This window comes from Canis aureus, chromosome 36 (genome assembly GCF_053574225.1).
Source record: "Canis aureus isolate CA01 chromosome 36, VMU_Caureus_v.1.0, whole genome shotgun sequence".
Lineage (NCBI taxonomy): Eukaryota > Metazoa > Chordata > Mammalia > Carnivora > Canidae > Canis > Canis aureus.
In genome coordinates, this window is record NC_135646.1 from 25310248 (window position 1) to 25325273 (window position 15026).

General features: G+C 39.1%; 1 protein-coding gene and 1 long non-coding RNA gene across 7 annotated transcripts in view; one reads left to right on the forward strand and one right to left on the reverse strand.

Moving 5' to 3' along the window:
* The window catches only part of DNAH7 (dynein axonemal heavy chain 7), a 233335-nt gene that overhangs the window by 101156 nt on the left and 117153 nt on the right, over positions 1-15026 (forward strand). For all 4 annotated transcript variants that reach the window (XR_013372697.1, XR_013372696.1, XM_077884754.1 and 1 more), the window contains exons 31-36: positions 1016-1165; positions 3448-3630; positions 4165-4341; positions 6727-6858; positions 8364-8588; positions 10111-10308. Coding sequence is in view for 2 of the 4 variants with exons in the window: in XM_077884754.1 (XP_077740880.1) it covers positions 1016-1165; positions 3448-3630; positions 4165-4341; positions 6727-6858; positions 8364-8588; positions 10111-10308 (1065 nt within the window). In the remaining 2 variants the exon portion in view is untranslated. The remainder of the gene's footprint in view (positions 1-1015; positions 1166-3447; positions 3631-4164; positions 4342-6726; positions 6859-8363; positions 8589-10110; positions 10309-15026) is intronic.
* Positions 1-15026, reverse strand: part of LOC144305698 (uncharacterized) — a 136406-nt gene that overhangs the window by 39252 nt on the left and 82128 nt on the right. The window contains exon 4 of one of the 3 annotated variants that reach the window (XR_013372707.1): positions 8338-8547. The exons of the other annotated variants lie outside the window; for them this stretch is intronic. This is a non-coding gene — a long non-coding RNA (uncharacterized LOC144305698). Of the gene's footprint in view, positions 1-8337; positions 8548-15026 lie in introns of those variants that run through there. 3 annotated transcript variants of the gene reach the window in all.

A 15026-nucleotide genomic window follows, 5' to 3' on the forward strand; every position in this document is an offset into this window, starting at 1 on the left:
TTATTGTGGAATCTACTTGAGATTCTCTCCCTCTCTCTCTCTGCCCCTCCTGCTCATGCTCTCTCTCTCTCTGTCTCTCAGATAAATAAACAAACCTTTAAAAAATAATAATGTATCAGTATCAATTCACCATTCATAATAATATACCACCTCAATGCATGGCTTTAATAATAGGGGAAACAGAAGGGGTGAGGTGGGGTGGGGGGATATATGTGAATCTCTGTACTTTCCACTCAATTTCTCTGTAAACCTACTCTAAGAAAATAACATCTATTAATTAAAAACATAAAAAGCTTATGCCCTAAGGGTATTAGCATCCTTTGTATAATTCCCACACCAGCTTTCTAGGTTCTTGTCAGAATTGACAACTTACCAATATTAACTTTTCGATTCTGTGAGAATGGAGCATAGTTCTCTATATTCAGACCTTTTAATTTTCTCTCAGAGAATGTTTGGTAGCAGGAATCAGCCAATTATAGCCAATTATATAGGCCAGATTTGGACCCAAGCCTATTTTTCTAATATCAATGAGCTTAGAATGGTGGTAACGTTTTTTAAGGTTTGTAAAAAACACACTGAAAGACCCCCCAATGAACAGAAAGAAGGAAAAGAAAGAGAAATGGGGAAGAATATGTGGCCAACTATATGTAACCTGAAAAGCTTGTAATATTTGCTAGCTTACCCTTTCCAAAAAAAATTACCAGCCCTCATTTTGTAGTTTTAGGTTTATAGCTCTTTCACATCCTCTGCTAATTGATTACTGAGTTGTATTTCATGGGTTTTAAAAACTAAACCCATGAAATTTTATTATTTTTTTAGTTGTTCATTGGCCCTGTAGAGAAAAACACAACCAGTCTTTCCGTATTGACTTTGTATGCTGGAATTTTGTGAAAAGTTCCTTGCTTCTGGTAGTTTCTTTGTAGAGTCTAGGATTTTGTACATATCAAATCGTGTTTTCTATGAATAAGGACAGTATCCTTCTAAAGAAGAAATGTGTTTTTTTTTTCCCCTTAAGGGGTTAATGGAAGAAAACAAGGTTCAAATTACTGTTTTAAATCCCAAGTCTGTCACCATGGGTCAGCTGTATGGGCAGTTCGATGTGGTGTCTCATGAGTGGTCGGATGGCATCCTCGCTGTCAGTTTCAGAGCCTTTGCTTCCTCAACGGTAGGTACTAACCCTTTAGCGTGTGCATTGAGAGAGACTGTGTTAGTTCCTTCTGACAAATTTCTGATTTTTTCCCAATTGTTTCAGACAAAAATCTATATTTCTTGTTCAAGGCATCTATTTGAAACACACAATACTGGATGGTCCCACGGTGCTTTTGCGAGGACCATCGTTAGCGCCTACAAAGAGGCAGCAGACCATGCTGGTGAGAGCCTTTAGCTTGGTGTGCAGAGAAGAGAGGGCAGGGAAAAGCTCTTCTGGTTCTCTCTCTCTCTCTCTCTCTCTTTTTTCCAGGCTAAATGATACAGGATGGAGAACATCTAAATAATGTGAGCCTTTCACCCCTTGAGTCATGCTCTTCCATTGCCCACCTTCTGGGCTGCTCTCTCTGTCATACCCACTAGTTGTTAGATATGCTCTATTTTTAGACAAGAAATTGCAGACCTTAAAAAAAACAGACTTCAACTTCAATACGTTGGCCCTACCGTGTCAGGAAGTGAATGGGCTGCCCGTGGCACGCGCAAGAGGTGAGGGATGTGCCAGCTGCTGATTGCTGTGGAGGAGAGCGGGCACTTACCCACCCCTGGCTGGTTCTGCTGAGTGGCTGTTGCCCACTCTTACGAGAAAGAGTCCACAGTCCAATAAGATGTTAACTTGGTTGCTCTCTGTTAGCAGGCTGTCCACAGAGTGTGAGCAAATGGGAGACAGTTGCTAAGTCTGGTCTTAAAAGAGAAGGGGCCTAGGCTAGAGACATTAAATGCATTAAATCTTTTTAAAATAAATGTCTCCTTTATTCTGCTTACCATATGTCCTGACTTTGGTGCTCTTTATCCACCTAAGAACCCCGCTGATCATGACTCGTAGGCGATGTGGTAATTGAGAAATGCCAAATCTCAGTTCCGCTCTTAATGGGTGAAGGACCTTGGGCAATGAGTAACGTAAGAATTAGCTTTCATGGGGCAGAGATCCTGCCCAGGATCAGGCTTTACTAGTAATTTCTAGGATAAAAGTAATTGTGAAGCAGACAGGGGTGTGAGAGCGTTGATATAACCTCTCAGGTTCTTTCTTTTCACAGCAGATGTATGCTGGTCCAGATTAGCACATGGCATCTTGAGATAATGTATATAGTTACATTATTTATACAGAAATAATTATATGCTTCCCATTTTATGTTCAGTTACATTGCATATATTACCTTTTCCAGAAGTTTTGTCCCATAAATACTCAGAGAGGTAGGTTAAGGCACTGACCCAAAGTCACATAGCTGGTAAGTAGTAAAAGTCAAATGAAAAGTGAGGTCCTTTAGACTGCAGAGCCCAACATCTTGCTCTTACATGGCCATGTTGCCCAAAGTGAAGATGAACAGGCATGGGAAGCCAGGATATGAGGAAAAGTTGATCTGGAGGTAATCTCGGAGGTATGAGCTCTTCCTCCTTCTTGAGAATGGCCAGAGCTGGCCTTGGAGTGTGGATGTGGGGCAGCCTGAGCCCATGACAGCTCCACTGTCTTCTAGGTTAAAGCAGTTGCCTTGTAGGGACTGACAAGTTTATAGGATGGGTCCAAATCGCCCCACCACTTCAACCCGAATTCACATTTGCTGAAACTGAACCAAGGTATCGTCTTTGTGCACACAAAAAAAAAAGCTGATTCATAAGATCTGAAAAGGAGAATCAGCTTTTTCACTCTTCAGCGAATACCTGGCCACTCCTTAGTATTTGTTGAGCTTTTACTGTATTTCAGAGAGTGTGCAAATGTTGTCATATTTATTATAGTGAGACGGAATCTTATATTAATGCCCTACATTACCATAAAACCGTTCAACCCAAGAAGGGTATATATGTGTGAATTTATCCAGTGGAGGGAAGAAAAACTTGATTTAGTACCCAAGAGTAGTTGATCTGTATGAACATAATACTACACAGAATCAGATTTCAATGAAAATTCTGTTTTCCCTGGCAATTGTACATTTTTTTTACTCATAATACTTTCTAAAATATGTTATATGTAAGTTCAGAAACATTGGAAAAGATGTTATATTTTATATATATATGCAATTTGAGAAAAGATGTTATATTTCTGTCTTGTCTGTTGGAAATACAGGCTTCTTCAGTGAGTCTCTCTCTCCATACACATGCACACTTTATTCAAAAGATGCCTTTACTTTTTCATGGTAAAATTAATTTTAGGAGTTATATTTTTAAATCTTGAAGCATCATTGGACTGTTTGCTTACATTATCATTGTTAATTTTTTTGCCCTTTATTTATCATATGCATAAAACAGACACCGGATAGGAAATGGTTAATTTTTGATGGCCCAGTAGATGCAGTGTGGATTGAGAATATGAATACGGTGCTGGATGATAACAAAAAACTGTGTCTGATGAGTGGGGAGATTATTCAGATGTCACCACAAATGAATCTTATTTTCGAACCAATGGATTTGGAAGTTGCTTCTCCTGCCACTGTAAGTTCTCAATTTTGACATCTGATTATAAATCTGAAATGTCATAAATGCTTTTATTACTTTGAAACTCTGAATGAAAAACATTAGTAGAATTGATTTTCCTAAAGATTTTGTTTATTCATGAGTGACACAGAGAGAGAGGCAGAGACACAAGCAGAGGGAGAAGCAGGCTCCATGCAGGGAGCCTGATGCAGGACTCGATCCCAAGACCCCAGGATCATGCCCTGAGCTGAAGGCGGATGCTCAACCGCTGAGCCACCGGAGCGCCCCAGTAGAATTCATTTTAACCATACTCAGATTCTTGAAGAACAGGTCTATCTGTTGACCTACCTTGACAAATTTTAGAGTCAGGGATTTTTTTTCCTCTTTGTCTACAACCACTGGTAAAGTCATACACAAAAATTTAGATCATGAAATTACATAAAATTAAGCTGCTTTTGAAGAATTTTCTGAAGGTTATGTGAAGCAGATGTACCGAGTCATATTTCTTATAGAAGCATTACCTTGATGGTAAACAATTATTCTTTTTTCTAGGTTTCCAGATGTGGTATGATTTACATGGAGCCTCACATGTTAGGCTGGAGACCACTAATGTTGTCTTGGATAAATCTTTTACCTGCTGCGATTAATCTTATTCAGAAAGAATTTATAGTAGGCTTATTTGACAGAATGGTCCCAGTTTCTGTTGAATTTATTAGAAAGCATGCGAAGGTAAGAGGGATGAGAATTTTAAGATTTAAAAAATAAATGGAAAATCCAAATCAGCCAAATATGTTCATTTTAATGTCTATTGTTAATATCAACTATCAGAGATTAAAATAATTTAACTGCTTAACTAAGAACTTTTCTGATTAAAGTAAAATGATTTTAATTTATATACTTAATCTCCAAAAAAATTTTCATGAGGCATGTTACGGTCTGAAAAAATGTACGGATGCTAATCTGTTCCCTCCTAAAAAAACAAAAAAAAAAAAAACAAAAACAAAACCTCAAAGGCCCACCTAACCACATCTGGATGAACATATCCTAAAATGCTATATCTCATTTCTCTGGGACTATTATATTTTAGTTTCCATTTTTATAATTTTCTCTGTTTTTCAAAGTTCCTAGAATAAATATGTATTATTTTATAATCCACAAAAGGACAAGTTTTAAAAGTAATTCATTTATGACATCTAAAGAATCAGATAGTAGGTAACAATGGAGGAACACATGTTCCTGCTTTAGGCGTGCTGAATGAGGAATCCACGATACTTCGCATGAGTGCATCTACTTGTTTAGAGATTACTGTTGTTGGCTAAAAAAAACGGATTCAGGGAGGAAAGTCAGTCCCTGGAGAAGATTGAAAGAAATCCAAATCCATTTTTCTTTCTTTCAGTGTATCCTGGGGATTGGTGCAGGGAGAAGGGTGTAATGGGGAGAAGTGACAGCACGAATGGAAATCTCCTGCCTTTGAGAGTTGATGGATTTCCAGGCAGCCTCTTAAACTCTCTCCAGCTGGAAATTGTAGGGAGAGTATACTTAATTTCTGCTTTGGGAGATGTCAACCAAAGGTCTTTAGGATGACTTTGGCTCTGGAACAAGTATAGGGACTCCCGGCTGGTATTTCTCCTGCTGCTGGAAATATAATAGAAAAGCTTAAGGCACAAGTTTGGCTCAAGGTACAGGTATGGAAAGCAGAATTTAAAATCATGGCAGTGGATATTACCTAAAGCAAAAACATAGAGAAAAAAGGTAAGAGAGAGAGAATAGAATGTCAAGTACAGCTGTATTTCAGGGATGAGAGCCTTTAAAGAAGCAACTGAGTAGTCAGTATTATCAGAAACTACTAAGAGGTCAAGGCAAAAAAGGATTGGCACATGTCCCTTGGATTTAGCAGTTGAGAAGATCATGGGGAGAACCGTAGCCCAAAATTTTTCAGGGAAGAGGCAAGGTTGCTCCAGGGCAGCTGGCTAATGTGAGAGCTCCTGGCGCAACAGTGCTGTACCCTGCTCTTTCAAGAAGATTGGCTGCTTAAAAATTAAAAAAAAAGCAAACTTGAAATGTGTTGAGATATGAAGTAGTCATCTTTCAAAAACAGTTAAACTTATAAAATAAGCTGCAGGTTCCCCCTCAACCCAGCATTGTCAGAGAACGTAGGCATTAAAATTAATGAATATTCCAAATAATAACAGTCTTTTCAGTAGTAAAAGAGAAGAAAAAACAGACTTTTAATACAAGCTTCTAAAATGCACTCTACACTTTTGTCCTCTCAAAGAAGTGCTGAATACCACTTATTTACTATGTAGAAATAAGTGTCTTCTTTGTAGTAATAACTCTTTGTCTTTTAGTGTTGCATCAGTAATACTTAGTCCCATCCTTAGAAAGTCAGTTGACATTTCTGCCTATTTCTACTGGGACAGCGACTAAATATGAAGTCGGCGGCTTCTGATCTTGAGAGTCCATTTCAGAGAGTTAATTCTCACACATTAACCACAGAGCAATACCACTCTAAAGGCTGGAGGAAGGCTTGGAGGGAAGAAGACACATATTTATGGAGAACTGGTTGTATGGTGCATGGTGCTAGGAGCTCTACACACTCATTTATCTTATAAACTGTCGTGGTGAGACCCAAAAAGTAAAGTGCTTGGGGTTTGCAGCACTCTGGGAACATTTCATGCTCTTCAAGACTTACAAATTTATTCCATAGGCATGAGTTTACTATGAGTGTTGCTGTAAAGATGTATAAAATACGTTTTGAAACATAATTTTAATTTGCCAAAAGATTTTTTTTTTAGTGTTTGGCTTTACAAAATTGGTAAAAAGATTCTGGGTTATCAGTTACGTGTTCAACTGAACATGTAAAAGTAAACTTTTTGAATCTGAGAATCAGCGCGGGAGTGGTTCAAGAGTACATTCACTGGGCATGACCCCTAGGGCCACCACACTGTAGACTAGAGAATTGATCTATGCCTCAGTTTTCTCACCTGCATCTAGCATTATGATAGTGCCTTTTCATAGGTGCTGTGGCTGCGAGGATGAAGAAAGTTCAATAAGTATTCGTTGATGCTTATTTAAGTTAATTTGTTTTATAGACTTATCCCCCTGATTTTTCAGGAATTATCTCCTACTTCAGATACAAACTTAGTCCGATCCTTAATGAATCTAATAGACTGTTTTATGGATGACTTTTCTGATGAAATCAAAGTGAGAGAGAGAAATGATCGAGAAACGTACTCTCTACTTGAGGTAAGGCCGGTTGCCTTTGAATCGGGCAATAGAAGGACATCTCCTGCTTTCCTCAATGTTTGCTAATTGATGAACTGCATTCGCCCCCTGGAACTGGAACTGAACATTTGATAGGAGCTGAACAGCAAGGGAAAAGTCAGGTCCCAAATAGTGGGTACTTGTAGGGAAGCTCCTGGACTGGCAGTGCCAGATTGTATCATGAGGTTTGGGAGAAACCCAATGATATCCTTAGATCTGCTACTGAAATCTTAAGTCACTTAAGCAGCCTCAGAAATGATCAGTCCTCAAGAGAGCAGTGACCATTTGATAACAAAAGTCATCTCCCCTTCAACCTGCAAATCATAATTCTTTGTGTTTTTCCTTGATTTTTTTCCCCTTTTTTCTTGAGATATAAATATTTACATATGTGTGTATAAATATATATGAGGATTGACGAAGGCAAGAAAATATGTATAAACATACTTTTCAAGCAGGAATAAAATTATCAATGAACCTTGAATATTCCTTAATAAAAATTATGTATTGCTACTGGTAGCATTTCTAATGTGATCAATGTGTTGCTCTTATTGCTTATATTCTATTCAATAAATTGATTTTTAATTTAGTTTTAGTTTCCAGAGAAAAACAGCCTATGAGTAATCTAGGAAGTAGGCAAACAGTGTTGAGGTTGAGTCCAAAACTTGTATGAACATAGTTAAGGTTATGTTCATTTTGGCATTAAAAAGGGGATTTGAGGGGCACCTGGGTGGCTCAGTCAGTTAAGTGTCAGATTTTGATTTCGACTCAGGTCGTGATCTTAGAATCATGGAATCAAGCCCCTCATCAGGCTCCACTCTCAGCCAGGAGTCTGCTTGAGACTCTCTCCCCATGCCCTTCCCCTCCCAATCTCTCTCCCTCTCTTCCAAATAAATAAAAGGAGGGTTTGATTTTAAAACAAGGAAATTAAAAAAATAAAAATAAAAACAAGGAAATAAGTGTTCTCATTCAGTGGTGGGTCTCGTCATCTGCTTTATTTTCCTGCGTAAGCCTGGTAAATTTGCAGAATGGCAGTTTTAGTTATGCAATCAATGCTCAGATAGTTATTATAAAAGGTGGATAAACAAATATGAATTTGTTCTACTTTTAAGAAAACAGTATCAAAATTTAAATTTAAAAGGCATGTGTATTGTGGGTTGATTCTTCCTTATTAAACCTTGTCTTAATACAAAGTCATCTCAATATGCTTTTTTTAATATCGGGGTCCTGCCATCTACTTAAAATACCACGTGGCTTACCAGGTTTCACAAAGGCGAAAGTTACACTTTGCATTGTATTATCTTTTCTGATAGCATGATTTTAGAAGACATGCAATTTGATTTTTAAAAATCTGATTATTATAAAATCCTGAGATAACCTACTGTTATTAAATTTCTTTCAAAGGTATTAATCCAGCTGATTTGATTCAAGCTCAAAAATACATTAAAATTACTCTTTAACGCACTCATCTTCTCATCTCTCCAACACAGGGCATTTTCCTGTTTTCATTGATCTGGTCCATCGGAGCTTCCTGTAAAGATGATGATCGGTTGAAATTTGATATGATTCTTCGAGAACTAATGGAAGGCCCAATTTCAGAAAAAACTCAAAATAAATTTAAATTACTGAGTGGCATGGAACAAACGTCTTCAAAAGCACTAACTGTCCCATTTCCTGAGAAAAAAACAATATATGATTATCAATTTGTCACTGAGGTAAGAACTCTGAAGCAAGATCTACAACCGCCAACCAGTCAGAATTTCCCTTGGCAACACGCAGCACATAATGGCCCTGGGGCCACCTTGTCACCACTGTTTAAGAGTCAGCGTGGAGTAGTAGAAGGAGGTGCTCGGCTTTGAAGTCAGACACTTCTGGGTTTGAGTCCTCGTAAAGCTGCTTTTCCACAGTCATTTCTATTTGTTTCCCAACATCTCAGTGAAGTAGGAAAGGTAGTAGTATTTTGTAAATCTTCCCATTAAATAAATTAGGGCTCAGAGATAGTATCAAAAAATCTCTAAATGAGTGTCCACTCCAGATTTTCCATTCTTAATTTTTCCTTTGCTATATGGTGGCAAAGGATGCATGTTAGAAAAGATTATCAAGAATATGCGAAGGACATTGTTTCTTTATTAGTTCTAGAAAGTTGCAGAAATTTCTTTGCAATACAATTTTTAAATTTGATGTGAATCCTCCCTCCTCCTCAAAAAAAAAAAAAAAAAAAAAAAACCAACTGTACCCCTGCATAGCACTGTGACAGAGGATAAATGATGAAGTCACTGTGCTGCCCTCAGCAAATTCTTAACATCTTCAGAAGAATGTCATGTGACACTCAATGCCTAAAGGGTGACCTGGGCACATTGGGAAACAGTAGGTGCATCAACGAAGCTGGAGTGTGGGACATATGAAGGAAGGAGGGTGTGAATTCTGATGTTTTGGATGACCGGGAGCTTAAAATTTGATTCTGTAAGAATGAAGAGACCAGTGATGTTTTCCTAAGGCAGGAGAGTTAACATGATACTTTTGAATTTTTTTTCTAAACACTGCATAGCAAATACAAATTTTAGTTAATAAGCTAATTGGATACAAAGATATGGTATAATGTTAATTTCTAAATAAAAAAAATAATGTTAATTTCTAATAATCTCACAGCAGTAAGAAATCTTGTCCATTCTAGGTATCTGTTCCACAACATTGTGACTATAGTTAATACTACTGAACCATATGCTTAAAAAAATGGTTGAAGGTAAATTTTAGGGTTTTTTTTAAACCACAATTTTAAAAAGCCTCTCACCTGAAATGATAAACTGATGTTATAAACACGTTATAAAAGTATTTAGCAACATGCAGCTGATGTTCTAGGGGAAAAAATTCTATATTGGTTGACACCAATAAAATTCTTTACTCTTTAATGCATTGATTAATCCAGTTTTGTCAGTGCCATTAAAGAATCTGGAATTTGCCCAAAATATTTGATCTTTGGGTTAATGTCATCAGTGGTTTCAGGGCATTAAAAATTCAGGGCATTGTCATTTCATTTTGATTCATATAAAAGCCTAGTTTCTCCTCAGTTTAACATAGAATTTAACTTTTGAACTCAGGGATAAAGGATAAAAACAAATGTATAAGCATCAGTGGGTTTTTTGGTCTGACCGTTGGTCTTTTCTACAATGGCATAGTAGTACAGAACTTTTAAAAGTATTTTATAACATTCACTATTTGGCTGTTTATTATAAACAGGGAATAGGAAAATGGGAACCATGGGTAAAGAAATTGGCAGAAGCTCCTCCAATTCCTAAGGACGTGATGTTTAATGAAATCATTGTACCAACTCTGGACACGGTTCGGTGCTCTGCACTAATGGAACTGTTGACCACCCATCAGAAGCCTTCCATATTTGTAGGACCAACAGGAACCGGAAAGAGTGTTTATATTACTGTAAGTATTATAGAAATCTACATGTTGAAATGTGCATAATATTCCTAAGAATGCTATTTTTCAAACCACCTGAAATAGGCTTCATATTTTTTGAATATTAAAATATTTTGATGTTGTAGCCACAGAGAATTTTTGAGTAACTGCCTATTTATTTTAGAAATTGACTAAAGATATGATGTGGGTTTATATCACTAGATTGTACCTTTTTAAAGGTGTTTTAATAAAACAGCTCATTCAGGACGAAGAATTTCATATCCCTTGAAAGGAAGGGGTATTTGATTAATTACACTTGATATTTAATTTTCAAAATTATTTAATATATGGAGGATTACTCTGTAAAAATAAAACTGATTTTCTTTCACTTCTGGAATCTACCCATTGTGTGTTTGGTGAGAAAATGCTAACTGCTATAACAGATCATGCCCCAAATCTCAGTAGCTTTACATAGTGTGGGTTCCCTTGTGTTGAGAGGGTCATATTGAACAAAGATCAGTTCTTGCCTCTAGTTTCTGACTTCTGAAGGCAGAAAGCTGGCTGGAGCTAACTGTAAGTAGCACCTGCAGCTTTGGTGTGACAAGTAAGTGCAAGTTTTCCCAGGGCCAGCTGGACAAAGTGGAAGATAAGTGGACTTCAGCCTTCTTGGGACTCCATTCTAGAGGACTCCCCCAGCAGTGTAGGAGCCCCATTAGTTCCCTAATAGCAGAGAATTATACAGTATGGGTGTCCCTTTGGAGTTGCTAAAGATATTGCAGATCTGCTCCCCTCAGAGAGGAAGCAATTGGAAGTTTTTCCATGACAGCAGGCAAGACCGCATTAGCCAAGAGAGAACCACAGTGGTGCCAGTAAGGTAGGACTTTTTGCCCCTCTTCCTCTCATTCTGCCTCCCAGCCAGCTGCGGGGTGGGAAGAAGATAGGGAAAGCAGGTAGGGGAGTCCAAAGGAGCCACCAGTGGTCCCTCTGCCATTGCAGCTTCTCAGTCAACATGCATTCACCTACTTTATGGCAGGACTGCTTCAGGGAATATCCAAGAGCAGGGGCTAGGAGAAGTTTAAACAGATTTTATTATTATTTTTTCTTTTATTTTTATTTATTTATTTTTAAACAGATTTTAAATCAAGGTGTTGGTTTGACCAGGTTAGAAAATGATCTTTCTGGAAGGAAGGCTTAGGATGGTGGAGTAGTAGGGGGAACCTGGGCTTGCCTTGTCCCTCAAACACAGCTAGATGAACATCAAATCATGATGAACAACTAGGAAATTGATCTGAGGATTTAAGAAAACAATCTGCACAATTAGAGGGAGAGAATGTGGCTGATGCAAAGTTTGGAGCCGTGAATTGGGGGAGAGAAAACTGCGGTGCCACAGAGGGGAAGGGGCCCTTTTTGTGGAGAGAAGTCAGGGAGAGAGGAAGAAAGTGGGAGAGAAAGCAGCATGTAGGGTTAGCTCAAGATCCCGAGTTGCACTGGGAGAGAAAGAATGTTCTTCTTCCTGGAGTACATTTGGAAGAGGGAATTGCCTCTCCAAGGACAAAAGGCTTGCCAGGCACCATTGAGTAGTGGCCATTCAACAGCCGGGGACCGAGGCACAGGACAGATAACCTGGTTGCAGCTTTTCCTGGTGCTTCATCATAGACTCCATGCACCATCATGGCCATTTGACTGCTTTTCTGGGACAGAATGGTGCTGAGCTCAGCCCTCTCTCCCTTGGAGGAGAGCGAGTCCATGCTTTGCCACGTCCTTTAAGATTTGGAATTTTGAATCCCAGTCATGCACCAGAGATCAAATACAGGAGAACTAAGGTGGAGGGCATGCTGATGGCCAGGCACAGTTTGAGGGTGAGGATCTGATGAGGGCCTGGGACACAGGAGGGGAGATTATTTGCTTTTCTGTGAGTGCCTCCTGAATAGTGCTGGTGGGAGGTTAGCTCCCTGGGGAGGAAAAGGTAGCGTGGTGCCACTTCCATACACATCCCAACCCCCTGCCCCACCTCGCCAGTATAGTTGGACTTCAGAGAGAAACATAGCACCTAGAGTGGAAGCTGGAGTCATATACACCAAACCCCACCCCATTGCGTCCCTATAAGGGTAGGTCTGGCTGTAAGTCAGCATAAAAGGCCTCCCCCTCAGAAGAACAACGCAGGCCCCTTCCCCCCACAATATACCAAATCTACTGATCTTTGAGTGCTCCGAAGCATCATCAGTTCTAGTGGAAATAGGACCAGGCTTTCTTCTTTTTTCTATTTTTAATCTTTTTAAACTTTCTGAATAATCTTTTTGTTTTCTTTTTCTTTTGGAGTCAAGCTTATAGTTTTTTTGCTCATTTCTTTGTTTCCTTTTCTCATTTTTTGAATCAGGCTTATCTCTTCTTTTTTTCTTTTAAGTTTTCTTTTTTCCATTAGAATCAGGTTTCTAGTCTTTTGTTAGTCTGTGTAGGTGTTTTTTGTTCCTTTTTCCTTTTCTCTTTTTTGGATGAGGGTTTTTTTTTTTTTTCCCCTAGGAAATCAAAGCACACCTAATTAAAGGTCCAAACACTCCCCGTTGCAAGTAAGGAGGAACTCTGCAGAGGACTGACCTCTGGGAAAGGGCAGCCAAAACACAGCAGCAGGGCGCACACAGCACACACCAGAAACACTTCCTGAAGCACCAGGCCCTGGACAGTGTGTGACTCCTGCTTAATACAGTATTACGGTCAGAACACACAGAAGACACAAGGCTAGACACAAGGACAAGATGATGGACTTCTCTCCCTAAGAAAGACCAAGAAGAAATCACAGCCAGGGATTTGCTCAAAACAGATATCAGCAATACAACGGAACAAGAATTTAAAACCACAGTCATAGGAACACTGGCTGGGCTTGAAAGAAGCATAGAAGACACCAGAGAAACGCTGGCTGCAGAGATAAGACCTAAAAACTAGTCAGGCTGAAATATAAAATTGCTGTAACTGAGACGCAGAACTGACTGGATGTAATCACAGTCACAGGATTGAGGATGGGAGGATGGAAGGATTGAGGATGGAAGGATTGAGGATGGAAGGATGGAGGATGGAAGGAGCAGAGGAATGACTAGGTGATACAGAAGATAAAATTATGGAAAACAATGAAGCTGAAAAGAATAGGGAAAGAGAACTATCAGATCATGAGTATAGCCTTAGGGAACTCGCTGATTCCAGAAAGCACAACAACATCTATCTCACAGGAGTCCCTGAGAAAGGAGAACAGGGAAAAGAGGGCAGAAGGTTTGTTTGAGCAAATTATCACTGAGAACTTCCCTAATCTGGGGAAGGAAGCAGGCATTCAAGTCGAAGAGGCACAGAGAACTCCCTGCAAAATCAACAAGGACCGGTCAACACCAAGACATAGCACAGTGAAACTTGCCAAATACAAAGATTGAGAGAGCATTCTTTTATCTTAACCTACAAAGGTAGATACATAAGGTGAGCAGCAGATCTGTCCACAGTAACTTGACAGGACATAAGAGAGTGGTATGAAATATTTAACATGCTAAGAAGAAAAATATGCAGCCAAGAATACTTTATCCAGCAAGGTTGTCATCCAGAGTAGAAGGAAAACTAGAGTTTTCAAGACAAGCTAAGACTAAAGGAGCTCATGAACACTAAACCAGGTCTTCAAGAAATATTAAAGAGGGGACACCTGGGTGGCTCAGCAGTTGAGTGTCTGCCTTTGGCTTAGGACATGATCCCAGAGTCCTGGGATCAAGTCCTGTGTCAGGCTTCCTGCATGGAGCCTCCTTCTCCCTCTCCCTCTCTGCGCCTCTCTCTCTCTCTCTCTCTCTGTGTCTCTCGTGAATAATAAATAAATGAAAAATCTTTATTAAAAAAAGAAATATTAAAAAAAAGAAATATTAAAAAGGACCCTGTGAGTGGGAAAGAGAGACAGAAAGCAACAAATACGGGGATCCCTGGGTGGCGCAGCGGTTTAGTGCCTGCCTTTGGCCCAGGGCGCGATCCTGGAGACCCAGGATCGAATCCCACGTCGGGCTCCCAGTGCATGGAGCCTGCTTCTCCCTCTGCCTGTGTCTCTACCTCTCTCTCTCTCTCTCTCTGTGTGACTATCATAAATAAATAAAAATTAAAAAAAAGCAACAAATACTATAAAGGAACAATCTACAGGAACAGTTACTTTACAGGTAATACAATGGCACTAAATTATATTTGTGAATAATTACTCTGAATGTAAATGGACTTAATGCTCCAATAAAAAGACATAAGGTATCAGAATAGATTAAAAAAAACTCATTGATATGCTGCTTTGAAATGGTTGATTTTAGACCCAAAGACTTAGACTTTCACTCTAGAGGGAAAGTGAGAAGATGGGGGTGCCTGGGTGGCTCAATTGGTTAAGTATCTGCCTTTGGCTCAGGTCATGATCCCAGGGTCCTGGGATGGAGCCCCTCGTCTGGCTCCCTGCTCAGCAAGGAGCTTGCTTCTTTCTTTCTCTCTCTCTACTCCCTTACTCCTGCTCACTCATTCACTTTCTCTCTACCTCAAATAAGATCTTTCAAAAAAAAATGAAAGTGAGGGGATGGAGAACCATTTATCATGTTAATGGTCATCAGAAGAAAACTGGAGGAGCCATACTTAGACAAACTAGATTTTAAACCAAAGACTAATAAGAGATGAAGAAGGGCACTATAGAATAATAAAGGAGTCTGTCCAACAAAATTGAACAATTGTTAATATTCATGTCCCCAACTCAGGAG